Source organism: Coffea eugenioides, chromosome 5 (assembly GCF_003713205.1).
Source record: "Coffea eugenioides isolate CCC68of chromosome 5, Ceug_1.0, whole genome shotgun sequence".
NCBI lineage: Eukaryota > Viridiplantae > Streptophyta > Magnoliopsida > Gentianales > Rubiaceae > Coffea > Coffea eugenioides.
Window position 1 is genome coordinate 49,034,578 of NC_040039.1, and position 22,513 is coordinate 49,057,090.

Here is a 22,513-nt window from a genome sequence, read left to right on the forward strand (position 1 = left end):
CCAGTCTACCGTTTTAAATTCACTACAGGAACACTATGGGGTTTTTTCTCTGGGACAGATCATGAGCATCAGAAGACAAAGATACAGATAGATAAAGCTTAAGTGATATGTATACAACTACATGTCAAGTAGCATTCACTCTCAAGTGATTACCTCATTGGGTTAATCCACGCTGAAAACTTGCGAAAAGAAAGCAAGCTCTGCGGACATTCAAGGGATAGAAAAATTAATTCTCAAATCAAGAGAATAAATGACTAGAACAGATTGCTGTCAGGTAGGCAGTGAAAGGTGAATGGCATTGAGTCCATAAAACATCCCTCCAGTGATAGCTAAGCTTTTACAACTCGATCAACAACTGATATAACTAGTTACCAAAAAAAAGCCTACCTGCAATGCTCCAGCAAAAGAAGCAGCAAGAAGCAGAGGAGTAACATAGCCAGTGGTATAAGCAAGAAGTAAACTGCCCCCAACTACTGTATCCTGCATAAATTTTTTAATTGAAAAAAAAAAAGAAAAGAAAAGAATTTACCTGATCAGTTTGAACTAAGCGTAAACCATAATACCGTAACTCTAAACAAATAAATACACCAAAAGTGGTAAAACATTTAAACTTTGTACCCAGTGCAGTTCAAAACTCCTCGATGATAAATTGGTCGCAAGCAGAGCTCATGCCCAAGGTAATATGAACCATTTACAAGTTCCATCTATTGAAAGATGATACCCAGCAGGACTATATACTGTAACAGGAATGTGCCTTGGTGACTTGTTCCTGTTCACTTAGTCTTCACTTTTTCCCCCCATTGTGCTTTTATTTTTCATTTTATTTCATGGGAAGGTTTTTGGTTTTTTTTTTTTTTCTTTGGGGGGGGTGGGGGGGGGGGGGGGGGGGGGGGGGGGGGGACAAGTCTGTGTCTTAAACCAGAAATTCCTGCCTAATTTATCCACAAAACATATGCAGCATATAAGAATTTTATGCAAGTTGAATTACCCTGGAAGCAGCAACATATCCGAGCAAGGTGGCCAGGACAGGTGTACTGCAAGGTGATGCTGCTAAAGCAAATGTAAGCCCGGCCAAATATGCCTGCACACCTGCCCAGCCAAAAAAATTAAGTTGCAGTTTCAGATTTTCAATATACTATGTAAACCAGATTGTGATCATCTTTTGTAATTAGCTGATACTACTATCGAAATGCACATTACTTGAAGGAAAATTAGCTGCGGCAGCACGGGGATCAAAGTTGTTAAAAAATGAGGGAAGCTGAATCTCTATTATCTGCAGCATTGGCCAGGAGAATAACACCAAATGAAAAAGAATTAGCAGGACAAAATAAAAGGCAATTGTCTTAACGTTGTACTGAAATCAATTAAATTTAAAAAGAGGACAAAACATGCACAGTTGTCCATTCCTCTAAAAATTAAAGGTTAACTTATCAAAGCCCTTATCTTTGAAGACACACACATTGATCTGATTAAACGTTGTCAATAGCAAGCGACCATCAGTCTCAGGAATTTTATTTGCAGATATTTGCATGCGGAAATCAAGCAGAATAAGAGGCAGAAAAAGACCACAGCCCATGCTTGTATCTGCGAGAGGAAAGATGGAGTGGAATTGCAAATAGGTTTGAACATTTCCATTCATAACTTGCATAATATGCTTTAGGCCGTTAGTCAGACCCGAACAAAAAACACAAGGGTATGAGATGTACAAACTTTATCCAGGATGATCACACACGGATTAAATTTCTAAAAAGACCAGATTAAGATGCAACCAATTCCAAACCTACGCAGGCCTAACATAAAAAGTTTTTTTGAGTGGAAAAAAATTCATTCAATTTAAGATCAAGCAATTAAGGTTGGAACATTGTAGCAAGTCTGCAAAGCCACAGACTTTCGGCATCCATTGCTTATCAGCATCCCTATTCAAGAACTTTCGCTGCAGATAAAAGTACAACAGTATACTCCCAGGGTATTACAAATCTCATTTGGATCGAAAGTCCATGCAGCTGACAATTGAATTCACTCCAGTAGGTAACTTGGGGAAAGGTTAGCAGTAACATGAATAGACAATAAAATAGCAATAGATACGTAGTTAATCACCTCTAAGAGATTAAAACCCATGACAATTGCTAGACAAGAAGCAGCCAATGGCAAGCCTTGGCCTATCTGACCATATGCTTTTCCAGCAAATGAGGCTGCTATTCCAAGCAATGCCAATGTAGTTGCCAATCCAAGGGCAAATGCAAGAGAATCCCCAACAATCTGAAGTATGCAACATAAAAGATAATAAGAGCACCAATAATTCTATACGTACAGATTTTAGTAGGCAGTTTAAACGAAATTCAGTCACTCCAAACAGCCAGCCAGACATACATGTGACTTATTTTCAACAAGAAAATTTGGATGTCAAATCATCATTTGAACATTTGTCTAAGCTATAATTCACACCAGAAGATCTGGTGATTTCAGAATGAAAGAGCAAATGAGATCAATTGGTAGCTTACTGCTGCTCTGCTTCTTCCTGAACCATAAGCCCCTGAATAATTTCCAGTAAAGACAAATGGCATCATTAGATGAAGTCTTAAGAACAACGAAATCAAGAGATTTTGGGACTTAGTCTCTAACCAATATAACCAAGAGTCAGTGGCAAAACACTGAGTGTACAAGGAGAAAGGCTGGTAACGAGTCCGGCACCAAAAATGACAGCCAAACTGTATGTAACAAAGCGCTTAACATTCAGTCACTTCAGAACTTAACCCTCTTCCAGACTGAGGGATCCAACAATATGAATACATGCCTAGTAAAACTGAGGGCAGACAACTGGTCTAGAACAGCTTCATTTGCTTGTTGTCCAGCCGAATATAAAAGGCTTCCAAACCAATCTGTAATGTTTCCATCAGCCAAAATAAAAAGAGAAGTAGGCGCCTCCTGATACCAAAGAGATGGCAAAACCTCGTAAATATACATCATAAAGCTTATTCGTGAAAGTACACTAACAAGCCATGATTCACTGAATATATGGTACCATGAAACTTTCATTGCTCAAAGCATTCGCAGCTTGGGAAGTGACCAAATTTGCTGCTAGAAACATTACAGAATGAATCAAAATGATGTAATCAGTTTACAGAAGAAACTTATGCATTGATAATAAGTTAACAGGCCTAGTATTTTAAGAAGAAGACCACAAACTTCATTACATAAAGATTAGCAACAAAAAATTAAACTTCAAAATTAACCATATTTCCCATTTGAATGGACTCTTAACTGTTTCAACGGGGACCTACGTAGAATTTGGCAACATCATGTAGTGAAAGATGCCAGAAGGCTAGGTCATTTCAGAATACTAGTTAAAAGTGCATGATACTAATAGCAGAGAACTCTATGAGGAGCGGCACAACAATTTAATGAAAGTTATGAAATACAACAGATAAATGAGATTTTAAAACAAGGTAGACTCGTCCACAAGTAACACCTAGGACTAATTATTTCACAAGATATAGTAGTATCACACGATGCCTTGCTGAAACAAGCATTAACTCCATCTAAATTTACCTCACCTTCGATTGGAATTTCAGCCCCTCTGAAAAAAGATTTACCAACCAGAGAATCACATGTTATATTTTGATGTGGATTGATTGTCATTCCAACTCCAAGCTCCAATTTTTATTTAAACGCATCCAATTTGGTTGATATAGTTAAGATATCAGCAAAGCTCAAACCAAACCATCGCAATGTGTTTAACGTCACATTCAGACCCATACACAAAACCAAAAAGGAATCTCAACCAGCCAACAACCAAATAGCTAATTAAAACAACTAAGCTGTAAAAAAAAGTACTAAAAAGAAGTAAAGAATGAAGGGTCCGATACCTGTAACAAATGTAGTGAGTTTAAGTTTGTCAGTGGCGCCCACTTCACTCGTACATTTCATTGGCATTTCGCTATGCTTCTTATAGTTCCCTTTCAAGAAAAAGAAATCATGGAAAGAAGCATGTGGACAGTATTAAGTACATATTATAGACTGACAGCACAATCAGAGTTTCGAGTAACTAAACTTGAGTTGCCGAAATTGTGCCATATCCCAGTTGAATTTTGTGGATAACTCGAAAAGGGATAGAGAAACATACAAAAAGATGTTCTATATGAAGGTGAGACGCCTATAAATGTGGCTTACCATGAGAAAGAATTGATCTTTGTGGATACTTTGAAGCGACGATGTAATGAAGCCGCTGGCAAGTCATGCCATTTATGGTTGATAAATTCATTTGTGTTAAGCTTCAAGAGGACACAAAAGGGAACCCAGAAACAGGAAAAGGATGCAGTCTTGGGCAGAGAACTTTTTTTTTGGGGGCGGGGGGGGGGCGGGTTGGTGGGGTGGTTGAAGGAATAAGAGAGTGGAGTAGAAAAGCAAGCAGCCTTCAAGTTTCGGAGATTATTAGGTGGAGGAGGACCAAAGTCAGAATTACAAGCTTGATATTTTTGTGTTGTTTTTGGGGTGAAGGGAAAGGCGTTGATACAATTGTTGTTATGCCCTTACTTACTGTCAAGTGGCTCACTGCCACCGGGAAAGATATCTTTTTCTCATATTTTAGTACATTTTCAGTCTAGAAGATGGTACATTTGACCTGACAATGAGATGATAAAGGGCAATTGATTTTACATTTTTCATGTAAATTGAAAGAGTTGAATTTTCTTCGTGTAAAATCTTTTAACAAATGAAACAACATAATGCTATAAAGCGAAAAGAGCTTGCCAACCATGAAGGTTTTCAGCAGGCTTCTTTTCTTTTCTTTTTTTCCCATTAATTTTCGATGGCAAATTTCCGCTGCTAAAAGCTCTTTAAAAAGATATCTGCACCACCAGTTTCTTTTTCGTTTGGCACCGGGACTTTTGGGGAGCTTGGGAGTACCTTTTCTTCTTTCTAGTTTTTTGGTTGCGTCAGAGCTGAGTACATGAACCCTTTTTCCTTTTTTATCTCTTTCTTGGATCTGTTCCAGATAGAAATAACAGGATGAGGAGGGGAATTGAATTCTTTCTCCATTCCAATATCAAATCAAATACGGTAGGCAGGCCATTCGTGCAAATATAGTAGTAAGATCATCTGACAAAGCATCTACTTTCGTTTAAAAGGAACTGAAGATTAAAAGGGGCGAGAAAAATACTTCCTCAAGCAGTTACATAAACAGACCGAGGTTATAAATCCTCTCTTTAATCTACCACTCTAATTACACATGGTTGAGTTTAACTTTAAGCAGTTTGAACAGATAAAAAAATAGCCCCCACAAAAAAGGCATTTTATCCAACGTTTGGATTGAAAGGGTACATTTTGATTGGCTCAAAACACTCCGATTCTACTTGGTGGTTGACAGAGTATCCACAAAGGTGATAAATGCTTCCAAGGGGAGGCAGAATATCCAGTCAGGAACAACAACTCCCTGAATTCAGGCAAAAGACTTCAGCTTAAATCTTTTCATACGCGCCCCGGCTTCATTTCTGCCAAAACAAAGGTTGAGCTTGAGTTAAACATGTAAAAGCAGGGCTTGAACCTTCTCCTTGGGCTTGACTTCATCGTATGTAAGCCGAAATGAATAAATATATGATAAAATAAACTCAGAAGACTGAATTAAGATTTGGACCGTATGCCTGTCTGTCATAAACTAAATCTGTAAACTTTGAACAAGCTGAAAACAGAAAGAAAATGCATATCTTGGGGATAGCGAACGAGAGAAGTTGTATTAAACAATCGACAGACAAGAGCAAGAAAGTTGACATTATGTTAAGCCATTTTATAATGTTTTTCTTCTGTGTATGTGGGGGTATCTGTCTCTTCGCACGCTTTTGTGTGGTTCAGAAAGGTCTAATCATTCTAAGACTCCTGTCTAACTTATTCTTACTGAATTCACACAACTCGTTCCTCTTTGGCAATCATCATCTATATGATATCTATATCTATATCTAATTTTACATATTCGAATGTATATTTGTATAAGGAATCATATGAATAACTACAAACCACATCCTCTAAATTTTTGGAATCACTAAGGTGAACGTCTTGCTTTTCTGATAAATACAGTATCTTAAGTTTTCCCATAATTTCAGAAAATTCTATGCCCCCGGCTCCTTAGAACACCATAGCTGAAATGGTTAGAACAGCAAAGCAAACTAAATGAAAAGAGTAAAAGTGTTCTTATGAGCTCGACCCTGCACCATACAAATGCAACCTAAGTATACAAATCAAAATAACTTTGAATGCCATACCTCATTTGGTGGTTGCAGAGAAGAAGTTTTCCTTAGTCCAATTATCAACTTTCCACCCGGTTCCACTCTGTCAGGGAAAAAAGTTTCAAATTCATGAGACATCATGAGCTGAAAAAAAAAAAAACAATAAACCTTCAAAACTTTAATTTTCATAATCTTGGGTCCTAAAGAGCACATTTACAGCTCCATGTTGCTCGGGTAATCTGACAGGGTAATATTAGTCTTATGACACTCCTAGTGTTGGCAGCAACTGATGGGTACCTCCTGGAAAGACAATCACTATTTCCTCTCTTTAAGGACCTATGCATGCAAAAGCTACACATGAACTTGGCCCTTTTACAAACTACACAGGAGGACATCGCCACAATACAATGTGAAAATGAAGTTAAAACCCTGAAACATTGGTTATTCAGACCTTCCCTTTTGAATGTTCATTGGACTGGAAACCACTATCCTACCATGACCACAGAACTGTCAAGTATGATCTGTTTAATTGAATAATAGCAATTGGTTATAACCTTTTTCCTTGCAACTATAAACCACTGAGTCATCAAAAGCCATTTAACCTTAGGAGATAGGATACTGACCAGTATCCCCTGCTTGCCATCTCTTTGAAATCATAAAGTCTCTAAGCCCCTCCAGGATATACATCTTACTGCCACCATTGATCCAATAACGATAGTTAAAATCCCAATCCTTGCCTTCTGTATCCTGGATTTTGAGGAGAAATCCACGTGGCTCAGAAATATCTGGGAAGAAAGCCTGGAGGATTATAAGCTTCCATTAACATAATGACAATATCATAAGATGATCACAATCCTTCATGAAGAATTTATTCATAAAGCAACAAATAGTCAACAGATGAGAAACATGTATTCACCACCAACACTACACAGTTGAATACCACAAACTCACCTCTGCACATTTCTTTGGTATTATAAGGCGTGCAAGTTTCAGGTCAGCATCGGTAGCAGATAGCAGTTTCTCAAATAAAGGAGTGACCACACATTCAAAACTAAAACTTTGTCAAGGAAAAGTACAGTACTAGTAATTACATTAGAAACAAGGACTCAATACAACCCAGTAAAAACTAAAACTGAAAAGACAATTCATTTCATTTATATTGTATGCCAACAAGACAATTGACTTTAGAAGTTCTAACTAGGCTTACAACAAGAAAAGCTGAACAGCATCCTTCAGTTCAAGGAAAAAAAAAAGAATAATAAATCACGAAGTTGTATAGCTAGATTTCTTTGGTGAAGTACTCTCAACAGAAAAACAGGTAAAATATAACAGGATACTTTCTGGATATCTGTTGCACTTCCATCTCACTGCTTCGAGGCCGGTATTGAGGCTCTATGACAGTTTGCCTGGTGATATCTGGCTGACCTTCAAGAAACAGGCATCTGCTTCGTGCCTAAAATGTAAACTTCAAAATCTTGTAAGAGTTCTGGATACTATTGGAGAATTTAGATGGAGCACTTTGGGAGTCATCTATCCTAATTTTCACAAGTCAAAATCACTGAAAATGACTATCAGGGGCCAAAAGGTTCATGATTAACATTGTCTAAGATTGGTCTTGATAAATTAATATCCAACTTTATACTCAACTAAAATTCAGCTTAGCATTGTACCACCTTATGCAGGCAAGATTGTTAATGTAATATGAATGTGACTCACAATAATTTCCTCTGTCATGCTATTTCATTTCGGAAACCAACAAGCCATTCTGCCGAGGCAGGAGGATCTGCTGAATACATTAATCCCAACCATGGGTACCATAGACAGACACACTGAAACATAAAGTGTGACAATCTAGAACGAAGAACTTGCCAAGGACAAATTTGTCACATAAATGAGTTTAGAAAGACATCAAGAGGTCAAAATAGTCCCCCTCTTACCAGAGCAAAATTAATCCTTGAGCACTCCATGCAGATTACTCCACCAAAATCCAACAGCAAATATGCATTAAATGAGACAATACATCCACAATGGACCAACTGCACAAAAAAAGGATTGACTTTAGGGCCTAGTCTTTAGTGTCTCTCAATCAATCAAAATGTACTTATAAAAGGCTTTCCACAACTATATTATTATTTGCCCATGAATGAGTTGCAATTTGGGAAAAAAATTTGGAAAAACCTTCCATAGAAAACAAAATACTGTTAAGTAAGTTTTTGGACAACTTTGACACACATTGATTTTGACTTTAGCCTCCAAACAGTATATCAAAAATCACACTGGAACACTTGTTGCAATTATAAGGGTGGTCGACACATCTGAAAAATATGATTCTGAAAGAAAATGATGCGACATCCATGAACCACATATATTCAAAGTTCAAACATAAGTTCCTTACCTTACCACAAGATTCACAATCCCTCCAACCATCATCGTTTGAGTGGAAAGCCTCACAGAACTTTCCTTCCTCATAAATGGAACTACAAAATAACAATGCCGTATGTTAAACATGATTACAATACCTAAAGAAGGAACTGCATGTGCTACATAACTAAATCAGTTCCAGGAAACTTAAAACAAGGTATCAGCAGATAAATCATGTTAATCATGGTAAGTAAGCTTCACCACATAATACACATTAGCGTCTTCTTGATTACAAAGTAAAACACGAATTTTGTGAAATATGCAATCAAGGTATTACATCAGATCAGATATCGGGTAAAGAATTAATGTTTCAATCATGTACTCGTATAAAGGCTAATCCAGCAAAAATTACCTCCTAGCTTCGAGCTCATATACATGGGAACTTGCACATATTTTATCTTTGGCTTATACTTTTAGCAGAAAAAATCACCCAGCTATCAGCTCATTCCACTTTTTGATCAACATAGCCTATTTTCCAAATTGTACTAAATATGTGACCAGCATTGTCATTAGCATGTAATTTAGGGGACTAAAACGTGAATCAGACAAACTTTACACTCGCCATGTACAATTGGTTCACACTTCACAGTCCCCCAGCCCACCCCTCCTAATCTCTTGTTTTGAAATTAAAATTCCAATTTCAAAACCCCAGTTATGCAAATGAATACAATCAAAGGCATTACACGAAACTTAGAATGAAAGGCAAAAAAATAAAAAAGGAAGAAATCTAGAATCACGCACCCAATAATTTAGAGATTGCTTAGGAAGCAAGAAAAATCACAAAACAGTACTAACAAACCACAAACACATGTCAAAACCAGAAATTTCAAGAATTGAGTGAGAGGGGTAAATATTTGCAGCTAAAATAAAATGTTCACAATTTCAAACGACAAAAGCTCTCAACAACAAAAGAACTTCACAGAACCCAAGCCCGAAAATATCAACGGGCTTCAATTTTAACATCTTCAAGAAAACTTAAAATTGAAGGTAAAACCAATGTGAATTCATTCATTCATGCAGGTGTTTCTGTAAATTGTCAGGAAGTGGAAAAGAGTACGCGCAGCGGGGGCAGAGCTGAGCAAACTCGCCACTGCGAAGGCGCCAGCCATTTCTGAAATGGTCAAAGCTGGAGCTGGTCTCTTCACATTGAAAGCAAGAAATCTTTGAAGATGATGATGTTGAAGTAGAACCCATTTCAGCTTTCAAGAAGAAACCCTAGAAGAAAATAAAGAAGAAGAAGGAAATCAAAGCAAAAGGGAGGTGATGTGATTTTTCTGGTGTTGTAAGAGGACTGTACTGTTCGCACTTCAAGAAAGAAAGGGACGGTTAGGAACTAGGAAGTGAGTCGGGGAGATATCAATACGGAAGTTCCTTCTCTTCAGTTTCCGCAAGTGCAATTAGTAGTTCTACTTAGCAGGAGCGTGAGATTTTTACTAGATTTCGTGAGTAATGAGTCAGCATAAATCCAGTACAACCCAAACTTTTAAGGTTTGAAATTCTCTCATCTGTGCTGCTGAAACAACATTTTACAACAATTTTTTTATTTTTTTATTAATTTTTCTATCTCACATTATATCCAAAAAAAAAATATTACCGTAATTCTTTCAAAATATCATTTCAAATCATTTCTTAGCCGAAAACACTTATTAGGTGTTGGAGAAAGTGTAGTATATAGTTGAAACATAAATGCCTCTTCATTCAATTTGGTAAGTATTGATAATAAATTAAAAGCACTGGTTTATATTTTGGTGGTGGCGTCTCAGAGTCAGATGCATACAACAGTACATACCACTAATGAATTGATGAATCAGAGTCTGCCGGAGAAAAGTTAATGAATACCTACTAGGGATTTGGGGCAACAACGGTTGCAGGAAGCAATCGTTCTGAAAGATTAATGACCAAGATTTAATAAAAAAATATATAATATTTAAATATCATCTTGTATATTATTTTTCACACCATGTGTGAGATTCACAAAATATTGTTATATAGTTATACGTTGTGCAAAGTGAATTACATCATATGCAAATTAAGTTACATCTTATGTAAAATGCACAAATCGATCCGAACGATTTCTCTGTTTACGGTTCTGCTCCAAATCTGAGCTACTAATATATTATCTGTACACTTGTCGGAGTTTTTGTACGGTGTAACCGCGCGCGAATAACTACACAACTGGGCATTGGTAACTTTTCAGATCATCTTATAAATCAATTAGGTGTTATGCATGTTTCCTGATTTTAATGTTAATGTTTTTTTTCCCCTTTTGGGGTTGAGTTTCAATTTGGACGTTTGCACTTTGCTCGCCAGACGCAATAATGTAGAACGATACAAGGGCGCGCACAAAGACAGGATCAATCTGTAGGCAGGGTGTAATTGCAATTTGGACAAAGTTTTTAGGGGCTTAGGGTATTTAGTATTCTGGAGCCACAAGCTGTTAAAAGTTAGTTAAACAGAATTTGTTATCCTCAGGCATTCCGTTGCCAATTTAGATTCAGAATCTTATGTGAAGTGTATAAATGTCCGGAAATGCAATGATTGAATAACAAGAAATACATTGACAATTCTTATCCCAATTCTCAGTCTCTCTCTCTCTCTCTCTCTCTTTCTCTCTCTCTCAATTTCCCTCTCTATTCTGTTCTTCCCTAATTCAAATTTCCCCAAATCTTCTGATCATAATTTTCCAACTCATCCTGGATTGGAAGGGCCTGACAAATTGGTATCAGAGCTGACGATCCTTCGGCAGCTCAGAGAACCACCAATGGCCGAAAGTACGCGCTTCAAGACTTTAGAAGATCACCTCAGGAAGCAGGAACTTAAGTTGCAGGAAATTGTGGAGGACATGAAGAACTTGCAGCTGCAAGTAAAGGAGGAGATGGAAGGCAGGGACAAGCGACTGGATACGATCACTCTGGGAATGGAACAAAAGTTTGAGGTTCTCAGCTCGATGATGAAGTCACTACTAGCCAAGGAGAAGATCTCAGAAGAAGAAGACAGAGCTGTGAGGGAACGAGCTCCATTACTTCCCACACCTCCTAGTCATCAGAGGTTAGGCTGGGGAGCAGATGGGGAAACAAAAAATGGCGAGCTCCTGGGTAAGATTCCTGGCTATAATCCTCCAAAACTTGAATTACATCTGTTTAGTGGTGAGAACCCCAGGGAATGGATCAGAAAATGTAACAAATATTTCTTGCTGAATAAAGTGCCTGATGATCATAAATTGCTGTTAGTAGAAATGTTTTTAGAAGGTAGAGCTGATAACTGGTTTCAGGGGATCAAGTTGGAAAAACCTAGACTAACATGGGAGGAATTTGGAGAATTGCTTTGCCAGAGGTTCAAAGGAACATGTTGTAGAGATATTGTGGAGGAATTTAATAAACTACAACAGGTAGGTACTGTAGAGGTTTACCAGGAGAAGTTTGAGGAACTAAAAACATTGATGCTGCTTCAGAATCCAAGCTTTAGCGAGGAGTACTTTATTTCTAGTTTCACGAGTGGTCTCAAGGAAGAACTTAAGCCTATGGTTAAAATGCTCAAGCCTAACACTCTCTCTGGAGTCATGGAGGTAGCTTACTTACAAGAACAGGCCCTCAGGTTACAAGGGAAGACTGTCAAGGATGGCAATAGGGTGGTAGCTGAACCCAAATTTGGGATGTACAGGCATCCTACGTCTGCCAATGGAGGAGTCAGTGCATACAAGCTACCTCAGAACAGCATTTCCAAAGTAGCTCCCAAGAATTTGGATAGAAGTCCAGAGTTTAAGAGGTTGTCTCCTCAAGAACTACAGTTCAGAAGAAGCAATGGACTGTGTTTCAGGTGTGGGGAGAAGTTTGGGGTTGGGCATCAATGTAGGCAGAAACACTTGAACCTTATGATGTATGAAGAGGAGGAGGAGGATACGGAGTTCCAGGATGCACAGGGGGAACAAGATGAATCAACTGGAAATCCAGGCGAGCCAGTGGAAATTTCACTAAATGCCTTATCAGATTCCCTCAGGAGGAATACCATCCTAGTGCAGGGACAAATGGCAGGGGAGCCTGTTAGAATATTGGTGGATACAGGTAGCAGTGACAGCTACATCCACCATAAGCTGGTGTCTACACAAGGCATTCCCTTTGAATATATCAAGCCCTTCACTGTCACCATGGGGGATGGGAGCTTGGTAACCAGTGGAGCTCACTGTCCAAAGGTTTCATGGAATGTGCAGAACAACAGATTTTGCTTTGATCTTAGGATCATGGAATTAGGTGATTGGGACCTGATTCTGGGGGTGGATTGGATGCACAACTACAGCCCCATCACCTTTGACTTTCGCCAACTGAAAATTTCCATGTTTCATCAAGGGGAGGTGGTCACATTGCATGGGGCAGTTACTGAGGCAACCATGGAACTCATTAGGAGGAAGGATCTCAGAGGGTTCTTACAGGAGAAAAGGAGGTGCTGTGCTATGGCAGCACAAGCTGGGAAGGAGGACACACTTACACAAGGAGTTCCTGGATCAATTGCTGCTGTTTTGGAGAAATTCTCAGGAGTATTTCAGGAGCCTACCCAGCTACCCCCCAACAGATCTTTGGATCATCAAATTCCACTTAAGACAGGTGCACAAGCTTTTAAAATGAAACCTTACAGGTACCCTCACTCACAGAAGGCAGAGATTGAAAGGCAGATAGCAGATATGTTAAAATCTGGAATCATCAAACCAAGCAATAGTCCATATGCTTCACCTGTGCTGTTGGTTAAGAAAAAGGATAATACTTGGCGTTTTTGTGTGGATTACAGGCACCTAAATGACTTGACAATTAAGGATAGGTATCCTATTCCCAATATTGATGAACTCTTGGATGAGCTTTATGGAGCCAAATTTTTCTCAAAAATCGATCTGAGATCAGGCTACCACCAGATCAGAGTTAAAATGGCAGACACACACAAGACAGCCTTTCAAACTCATCAGGGACATTATGAGTTCTTGGTGATGCCATTTGGGCTCACCAATGCACCAGCAACATTTCAAGCACTGATGAACCAGGTTTTTGAGCCATTCTTGAGGAAGTTTGTTTTGGTTTTCTTTGATGATATCCTGGTTTACAGTGCCACCATGGATCTCCACAAGGAACACCTGGGGCAGGTGTTGCAGGTGCTCCAACAGAATCAGTTGTATGCCAAGCTTTCGAAGTGTTCATTTGCTCAGCAAGCAGTGGAGTACCTGGGGCATGTGGTGTCCAGGACAGGGGTAAGCATGGATATGAGCAAGGTGGAATGCATACTCTCCTGGCCACCCCCTAAGAACATCAAAGAACTCAGAGGCTTCCTAGGTCTCACAGGCTATTACAGACGTTTCATAAGAGGGTATGGGGCAATCTGTAAGCCACTCACAAATTTGCTGAAAAAGGATGCTTATGACTGGAACCCAGACTCATACAAAGCCTTCAATTGCCTTAAGCAGGCTGTCAGTAGTGCTCCAGTGCTTAGGCTGCCCAATTTTGATATTCCCTTTGTGGTTGAAACTGATGCTAGTGGACTGGGCATGGGAGCTGTTCTCTTACAAGAGGGCCACCCCATTGCATTCATTAGCAAAGCATTCTCCCTTCAGAACTTGGGATTGTCTGTCTATGAAAAAGAGCTCATGGCCTTGGTTTTTGCAGTAACTAAGTGGAAGCATTACCTGGTAGGGAATCATTTCATCATAAGGACAGATCACAAGTCCTTGAAATTTTTGTTAGAACAAAGATTGACTACCACGGTCCAGTATAAATGGTTGACAAAGCTATTAGGCTTAGACTACGAAATTCAGTACAAGAAAGGGACAGAGAACACTGTGGCTGATGTCTTGTCTAGAAGAACCAGAGTGGAGCTACAACAGGAACCACAGCAGTTGATGGCTCTCACGGGAGCGCAACCTATGTGGATGCAGGAATTACAGGACAGCTATTTTGAAGACACACATTGCAGGGAGTTGATGAGTCAACTGCTGTTAGACCCCACACCCCAGAACTCTGATTTCCAGCTCAACCAGGGGATACTCAGATTTAAAGGGAAGCTGTTTGTAGGGAATAGCAAGGGAATTAAGCAGAGGATAATCAAGGCTTTACATGAATCCCCTGTTGGAGGACATTCTGGTCAGCGAGCTTGTCTCCACAGGATACAGAGTATATTCTACTGGCCAGGAATGAAGACGGAGATCATACAGTTCATACAAGAATGTGAGGTGTGTCAGAAGAGCAAAAGTGAAAGGATACCTTACCCAGGCCTACTTCAGCCACTGCCAATTCCTACCCAGGCCTGGTCACATATTACCATGGATTTCATTGAAAAACTGCCGAGCTCAGCAGGTTTTGACACTATCCTGGTAGCCATTGATCGATTGACTAAGTTTGGCCACTTCATGCCACTCTCTCACCCTTACTCAGCTGCTCAAGTGGCTCAAGTCTTCTTTGAGCAGGTGTACAGACTCCATGGGCTACCAGAATCCATCATCACGGATAGGGATAAGGTATTTACCAGTAAATTTTGGCAGGAGCTGTTTAAGATGGCTGGTATTGAACTGCACTACAGTTCTTCCTACCATCCTGAAACTGATGGCCAAAGTGAGAGGTTGAACCAGTGTCTGGAAACTTATCTGAGGTGTATGACCAGTGAAAGTCCAACTCAGTGGAGTAAGTGGCTTAGTTCAGCAGAACTTTGGTACAACACTGCCTACCATACCAGTTTAGGGGTATCACCTTTTGAGGCCTTATATGGTTACAAGCCTCTTTCGTTGCCTATGGGTCCTTACCATGACACAGTAGTTCCAGCAGCTCACCACGCGTTACAGACCAGAACTCAAATGCTGCAGAGGATAAAAGAACACCTGTCTCAGGCTCAGAGTAGAATGAAGTTGTTTGCTGATAGGCACAGGACGGAAAGGCAATTCCAGGTGGGAGATTGGGTCTTCCTGAAGTTACAACCTTACAGGCAGCAGACTATAGCACTCAGGAAGAATCTTAAGCTCTCTGCCAAATTCTTTGGCCCTTTCCAGATTGAGGAAAAAATCAGTGCTGTGGCATACAAGCTTAGGCTGCCGCCAGGATCTAGAGTGCATCCAGTTTTTCACGTCTCTCTTCTTAAGCCTAAACTGGGACCTCATCAAGCTACCACTTCTACACTACCGGAACTCAATGGACAAGATCAGTGTCTCCTACAACCGGCGGCAGTTTTAGAAAGGAGGGTCATATTGCGCAATGCTGCTCCAGTAATCCAGTACCTCATCAAGTGGCACCAGCTGGGGGAAGAAGAGGCATCTTGGGAGGATCAAACGTTTATCAGTCGCCAATTTCCTGAGTTCCAGCCTTGAGGACAAGGCTGATTTCAAGGAAGGGGTAATGTCAGGAGCAAGGGTGTAATTGCAATTTGGACCAAAGTTTTAGGGGCTTAGGGTAATTAGTATTCTTGGAGCCACAAGCTGTTAAAAGTTAGTTATAACAGAATTTGTTATCCTCAGGCATTCCGTGCCAATTTTAGATTCAGAATCTTATGTGAAGTGTATAAATGTCCGGAAATGCAATGGATTGAATAACAAGAAATACATTGACAATTCTTATCCCAATTCTCAGTCTCTCTCTCTCTCTCTCTCTCTTTCTCTCTCTCTCAATTTCCCTCTCTATTCTGTTCTTCCCTAATTCAAATTTCCCCAAATCTTCTGATCATAATTTTCCAACTCATCCTGGATTGGAAGGGCCTGACACAATCCTCCCACCAGTCCAGCGAATGCTATGATTTCTGCTACGTTGGAAAATGCTGTTAAAATGACTTCCAACTGCTTCAATATTTTTCCACCATATCTGAACTGAAAGTTGACTCTTTTGGTAAATTAAGCACTTGGTGTGCAGAGAAATTTGAAGGGAAGAGGTACTTGAAGAACATTCTTTCCATAGAAAGAAACAACCTTTTCATTTTCTTTTATAATTGTCTAGAAAAGTCTCTATTTTCTATACACGAAATGCCAAAGCCACCCGGGACTAGTTGGCTGAGGCGAACAAGTACCCATAACCTGAAGATATGAAGAACATCCAGGACCTTTCGGCTCTCGAGCATTATTCTTACTGCCTCATGGTCGTTGCATACTTCAATTTACCAGACCAGAAGGCAGAACTTCATTCGACCAATGCTCTCATCCACTTTTGGCATGGCATTTTCAAAATGCCAACTCCCACATTCAGCACAACATAAGTAGGGCGAGAAGGCATGACAGAGTTACAGAGGCATAGAAATCAGATGTGATTATAGAAACTGTAATAATACCAAAAGTGATTGCTACACACTGCACCTATACTGAAGTTGATGAACTCTTTGTATGAGAATTCACGACAACATAATTCAATCATATAGCTTTTTGGCAGATTGGGTTCTAGTTATCTTGCTTTCATTCTTCGAGATTTTCTGTTCCGATTGCTCATTCTTAGATATAGCTTTTGCAATAGCTTTCATCTTCCGGACATTCTTTGTTCGCTTCATTTGGACGCCTTTAGTCTTCCTGCATAGACATCGACAGATGATCAGAAAGGGTAAAAAGAGCCACGTTGGAAGTGCATTAGAGAAAATATACACACGCATATAAGCTCCCAAGTCCTGTCAGTCAGACTTTGCTAAGCTAAGCACAAATAGCATAATATTTTGTTTCACCTGGTGATAGGTAAAAAAGATAAGCAAAAAAGGCAATGAAATTTGAGAAAGAAAAACGGGAGGAGGGATCGATGGTCATTCTTTGTCATGTGGTTACTGTAGTGTCCAAAACTCCAAATTGGAATTCTAGAAGACAACTGCAAGTACATATAACACCCTACATTTAAATATATATAAATAAATAAAAGAAATCAGGATGCGAAACAAAGAAACTTCCATAGACAAGCATATTGCGCATATGTTAGATAACGATCAAAAAGGTTTAATAGCTCAAACAAAGAAACTTCTGCACACAAACTAACATATTGCACGTAGCAGATGTCAGAACATAAATGAACAACAGCCCGCAGCACTATTTGCCAAACTGGTTCCAAAAGCAAAGACACTCAACAAACAAGGCACAAATTCAGCACAAAACTCGGTCAAAAAATTAATGTTTGTAATCCACAATAGGCTGGACTTACTTTAACCCAGCCGGAACATGATTTCCACTTTCAAGAATGCATAAAACTCAGCAACAAAAATTAACGTTTGTAATCTTTTTCCAACTCAAAGTTACCAATAATGTAGTGTTTAGCCTTGGACGATGATTATTATAATTATCTTCACTTTCCTTTCTCCTCCCATCCCCTTACTAGCTCTTTCCCCAGAAGCATGACTAAGGTTTCAGGGCAGCCAGAATTGGAGATAAATTTTATCCAATATCTCAATCAGGATTGAATTTTTCTCCTTTCAGCACGGAATTCACCAATCAAGCCAAGCCATACCCGATTCAAGATTTGAACCTTAGCTTTTTCCAACACACGTATCAAACAAAAATAAACAGGAATCGCTACATAAATTTGCATTTCCAAATAATAATCGTAAAAAAAGGGAGAGGAAATTCAGCTGACCTATGTGGCCCACCAATAGATGTTCTGGAAGCTCCCGGCTCTGAAGTATCCATTGCTAAACAGTTCCAAATACACATTTAAAAACAATTGTCAGAAAAAGTACTTTGAGAATTTATTATGGGCACCTACAAAGTCTAAAGCTTTTTTAATTGCCAAAGAATATATACCTTGAGGGACATGGAATACTTGCTCATCAGAGGTGAGGTCCATCGGGGCTGAGCCATTTTTCAATTTCTTCTTCTTGTTCCTGTTCTTCGCCATAACCGAAGCTTCCAAAGCTCCGAGAGGGTTTAAGGTTTGTCCGACAAAGCCCTAGATAGAGGAGTTTTATCAGAAGACAAAAGAGTCCTTCGAGTGGGCTAGCTGAGGTCCAGTAAACTGCTTTAGTCAAACGTGCTGTTCGTAATTTTGGGCTTGGGCTGGAAGAATAACAATACTAATAAGTCTTGTCATATTTTCATTCTATTTTTTTTTTCTTTGGAATTTAACTTTCTTCCTTTTTTTTAATTTAATATTCCGATATTATAGATTATTTGTGATGCTATAAAAAAAATTAATAGTAATAATTTCTCTGACTAAGCATATCAAATTCATATTTGGAGTTTTAAAGTTTCAAATTTGAAAGTCGCTTTCAATATTTGCGTGATTCTGATAGTAAATTTATGTTACAACTTTTCAAGTTACACTTTCTTTTTAATTTAATGTTTCTGTAATGTGATTGATTAGTTACAAAAAGAAAACATATACAAATTAATTAAAATATTTTTTTTTGCTAAGTTTGCTTTCTTTAATCTAATGCAATGGCATCATGCATGAAAACATGCAAATAAGGTTCGAGTAGGCCAAGCATCAAATAACTTTCGAGTTTGTGCTTGAAAATTGAAAGTAAGGTCTAAACTAGAGGTGTCAAAATGAGTTATTTGGGCGAGTTTGGATTGGTTTAAAATGGGTAATGAATATAAGTAAATCAACTCATTTATACTCATTTTATTAGATGGGTATAAATGGATAAGTTAAAAAATAAATTGGGTAACCCACTTATAATCCATTTATTTTAACTTTTTGTAAACTCACATAAATTTATTTTTACAAACTAAGTTATCAATTTATACCACCCTTTGCATCCATCATTAGTTTAAATATTTACTTATAATGCTCAATAAACCTAATTACCAATTTTTTTCATCCATGCTGTATGTCACAAAATTACATACTATTTAATAATTGAGCAATAAGAATATAAAAATTTGAACTAAGTACTATAAAAGTTAATATAAAAACTTAATCCAAAAATTTTGAACCCCTAACATTTTTTCTTGTGTAAATTTAAATTTTCATTTTGGAAAGGTAGGAAAAGAGACTAAATCTTGTCATAAATTGGTAATACTAAAAAATGAGCAAGTTAACAAATTAAGAGAAAATAAAATAATAAGATAAAACCAACAAATAAATATCATGACAAAGCGAAAAATCTAAAAAAAATGGGTGGGGGAAGAGAGGAGGTTTGAAAAAAGACAATTCTAAATGAGTTAATTAGATTTGATAGGTTATCCAATAATATTCATTTATTAAATGGGTATTATTGAGTAACTCATTTATAACCATATGCAAAATTTTAAGATATCCATATGCATCTGTTCATAGACGGATATGGATAAATTTAGTTAAATTAATTTATTTGCGATCTATAGTCTACACCTCTCGGCCACTTTCAAGCTTAACTTGTTAGGGATCTTATTTTACGAGAACCTTTTTGATTTATTTAGGTGGATGTTTTGTGAGTGGAAATATTGAGGTCAACAAAAGTGATGGCCTCATCATTATTAGCAGGTTACCTTTGTTGTCGGACATCAAACATCAATAATCATCATCACAGGTATGCATGCAATGGACTCATGAATGCTTAACCAAATTATCCAACAGATTTCTAGCCCAAAAAAAAAAAAAACTTAACTCGTATATCTTTTATTTACTAGACCAAAATACTCAATGCCAAAAACGTTCTTTGCAAAACAAATTAATTAGCAATATTAAGTCATTAACATATTAGGGTATTCAAGGTTCGATTGTCCGCACACTACTCTTCAGATGACAAGATGTCAAAAAATAGTGACACAAAAGAATCAAATAAGAAATGGTACCAGTAGTTTAGTATTACCTTGAGCAGTTGAGCTGGAAAAAATGGGAATGGAAAAGAAGGCAACAAAAAAAAAAAAAAGTATTAAAGGACAAGAAAGATTGATGTAATGTCTTTGGTTTAAAGGGATGGCGAGAAAGAATACCTAATACCATATGGAATTAAGTGTTTGGCAGCTTTGGGACTTGGTTTGATGCGGTTCTATTCACTGTTCAAATTGGCCCATTCTTAGCGATGCACTGATGGATAAAGGGCCCTTAGAATCTCAATCAGGATTTTCAATTAACATGGTTTAATCATCATTCACTTGTACCATACATGTACCACTAAAAAAGGAAGAAAAAAAAGGGGAATAATAGGATCAAGTAGCTCTCTTTACCAAAAGGTTGGAGGCCTGATGGGTGTTAACCACTCGATCTAAGATATTTATTGTTGACATGAAGTGGTCTTAACGACCCTATCTAAGATATTTATTGTTGATATGAAGTGGACCTCAGATCGAAGATCGATCGCACATTAAAGGACAGAGATTATGGCCTCAGCAGTGTATGCATTAATATCATAATTGTACGTATTGACACAATAAATACCACCTATATATATAAAAAAAATTAATCTTATATATACTGATGTGGATAGACTATCACAATTGAATGTATAACACATATGTAAAATTTGAATTTTAAATTTAAATTTAAATTATGTATCATACATCTAATAAAGAAAGTGTGTGTACTATCAGTGTATTAAAAATTTATATATATATATATATAATTTTTCTAATGGGTGCTCACTTATTAACACACCCAAATAATTATTACTTATATTTATATGTTTTTTCTAATTAATCATATTTTTTAAAAAACAATTTAACGCTTGAAATACATCTTAATAAGTGCTTAATAAGCACGCGTTACGATAGACCTATATAAAAATAAGACTGTGCAAAATATCAATGCTTTTTTAAAATTTTGGTTAGAGTTATTTACCAAAATTAATCATAAACCATTGAATTTAGAAGTTACTCAACTTAAACTACAAAATTAACATCACAATTGTAGTTGCAATCTTGTGGTACATAGAGGTTCCTGGTCCTAAGGGATAATATGTTGGTTGTTTGGGTTGCACATTCTATTGGGCACAGGACACACAGAATTGATGTCGTCCTCAGGCGCCGCCCCCTTTGGGGCACCGATGCACATTTATGAAGATATGGCTGCTTTATTATGTATCAGCGGCATCGCACAGCTCTTATGTACGGTGAAGAACGAATGCGGGCTGCTTGACAAACAATTGAACCGTCCCTTTTGATCTTGGAACCATACACATCAACTTCCGAAATTTTGATCTAGGAGCAGTAAAAACGAATACCAATACACTCACTCTTTAGAGTAACTTTTGAGATGGTCCAATGAATGAACGCCATCATCTGGGGACATCATCATGAAGTGGTCAGGAATTGTAGAATTTGTAGATCCAGAGGCTAATTCTAATTGGGGAGTCATCTGTGCATGATGCATCCTCTTGTTCTTCGGGTCTTTTTCCATTTGCATAAACTTTTACTTTTACCTGATGAAATCTTTTTTCTCTTAATTCACAAAAAGGTAGAAGCTCGTGTTAAACAATTCAAGAAAAAACAAATATACTATAGTTAACATTTTATTATGATTTTCCATGCATGCTCGCCAATTAGTAACAAATGAAGTGAGTCAATAACCCTTTTTTTTGGAGAATCAAGGACTATTGGTTATTGAATGTCTGTTGTATCTTTATGTTTTGGGACCCAAAAATTGCAATCTTTTAGGCCAGGAATGTCAAACTAAAATCGTGGTGCACTCCACGGCAACCAAATCCAAATGGAGCCCGGAACGTGTTACTGAGGCCTCCAACATCATGGGGCGGGCAAAAGCTATACAGGCGCTAGACTCCGATTTAAGAGGGTTCGTTAAATTGCGATGTGGGGCCATATGTTTCATTTCTTTTTCTTTTTCCTCTCTAATTAATTAGTACTGTTTTGGTTCTTGATTTGACCTTTCGAGTCCTCCACTTGGACGTCTTTTTTCCCATAATTGGCGGAGTCCACCTTACCGTTATGATTAGACCTTTTGTTAATTAAAACCAGAGAATTTCTCATATGCCCTCATCTCTTTTACTTTTCGTTTAATAAAGCCCCTCCATTCATGCTG

General features: G+C 38.0%; 3 protein-coding genes across 6 annotated transcripts; all 3 read right to left on the reverse strand.

The window, feature by feature from the left end:
• Positions 1–56: 56 nt before the first annotated feature.
• On the reverse strand, positions 57–4,339 carry LOC113770704 (cytochrome c-type biogenesis ccda-like chloroplastic protein). Of its 2 annotated transcripts, none has more exons than XM_027315256.1 (11): positions 4,171–4,339; positions 3,867–3,956; positions 3,023–3,075; positions 2,795–2,925; positions 2,623–2,708; positions 2,502–2,533; positions 2,098–2,259; positions 1,201–1,273; positions 989–1,089; positions 388–480; positions 57–200 (listed from the first exon to the last, which is right to left on the reverse strand). In XM_027315256.1, the coding sequence occupies exons 1-11, from the start codon at positions 4,259–4,261 to the stop codon at positions 150–152; spliced, it is 963 nt and encodes a 320-aa protein (XP_027171057.1). In that variant the 5' UTR covers positions 4,262–4,339; the 3' UTR covers positions 57–149. The 2 variants fall into 2 exon arrangements, with proteins under 2 accessions (XP_027171057.1, XP_027171056.1); XM_027315255.1 differs by having other exon boundaries at positions 58–200; positions 3,023–3,078.
• Positions 4,340–5,080: 741 nt separating this feature from the next.
• On the reverse strand, positions 5,081–10,048 carry LOC113769854 (B3 domain-containing protein Os07g0563300-like). Of its 3 annotated transcripts, XM_027314157.1 has the most exons (8): positions 9,697–10,047; positions 8,614–8,695; positions 8,156–8,254; positions 7,556–7,671; positions 7,170–7,269; positions 6,842–7,016; positions 6,255–6,321; positions 5,081–5,489 (listed from the first exon to the last, which is right to left on the reverse strand). In XM_027314157.1, exons 1-7 carry the CDS (start codon positions 9,831–9,833, stop codon positions 6,299–6,301), a joined length of 732 nt encoding a protein of 243 aa, XP_027169958.1. In that variant the 5' UTR covers positions 9,834–10,047; the 3' UTR covers positions 5,081–5,489; positions 6,255–6,298. The 3 variants fall into 3 exon arrangements, with proteins under 3 accessions (XP_027169958.1, XP_027169957.1, XP_027169961.1); XM_027314156.1 differs by lacking the exons at positions 5,081–5,489; positions 6,255–6,321 and adding an exon at positions 6,377–6,518 and having other exon boundaries at positions 9,697–10,048; XM_027314160.1 differs by lacking the exons at positions 5,081–5,489; positions 6,255–6,321 and adding an exon at positions 6,377–6,739.
• A 6,492-nt stretch (positions 10,049–16,540) lies between these two features.
• On the reverse strand, positions 16,541–18,513 carry LOC113770709. Its single transcript, XM_027315262.1, has 3 exons — positions 18,358–18,513; positions 18,191–18,245; positions 16,541–17,148 (listed from the first exon to the last, which is right to left on the reverse strand). The coding sequence occupies exons 1-3, from the start codon at positions 18,449–18,451 to the stop codon at positions 16,992–16,994; spliced, it is 306 nt and encodes a 101-aa protein (XP_027171063.1). The 5' UTR covers positions 18,452–18,513; the 3' UTR covers positions 16,541–16,991.
• Positions 18,514–22,513: the final 4,000 nt, after the last annotated feature.

Coding starts and splice junctions, on each gene's coding strand:
- LOC113770704 (XM_027315255.1), bottom strand. CDS start 4,261: ATGAATTTATCAACCATAAATGGCATGACTTGCCAGCGGCTTCATTAC. Junction 2,926..3,022: donor TGAGCAATGAAAGTTTCATG/GTACCATATATT, acceptor CTTTGGTATCAG/GAGGCGCCTACTTCTCTTTT. Junction 2,260..2,501: donor CAGGAAGAAGCAGAGCAGCA/GTAAGCTACCAA, acceptor TGCATACTTCAG/ATTGTTGGGGATTCTCTTGC.
- LOC113769854 (XM_027314156.1), bottom strand. CDS start 9,833: ATGGGTTCTACTTCAACATCATCATCTTCAAAGATTTCTTGCTTTCAA. Junction 7,672..8,155: donor CAAGGATTAATTTTGCTCTG/GTAAGAGGGGGA, acceptor TTTACATTTTAG/GCACGAAGCAGATGCCTGTT. Junction 7,017..7,169: donor TACCAAAGAAATGTGCAGAG/GTGAGTTTGTGG, acceptor ATAATCCTCCAG/GCTTTCTTCCCAGATATTTC.
- LOC113770709 (XM_027315262.1), bottom strand. CDS start 18,451: ATGGCGAAGAACAGGAACAAGAAGAAGAAATTGAAAAATGGCTCAGCC. Junction 18,246..18,357: donor AGTATTCCATGTCCCTCAAG/GTATATATTCTT, acceptor GGAACTGTTTAG/CAATGGATACTTCAGAGCCG. Junction 17,149..18,190: donor TCTATTGGTGGGCCACATAG/GTCAGCTGAATT, acceptor ATGTCTATGCAG/GAAGACTAAAGGCGTCCAAA.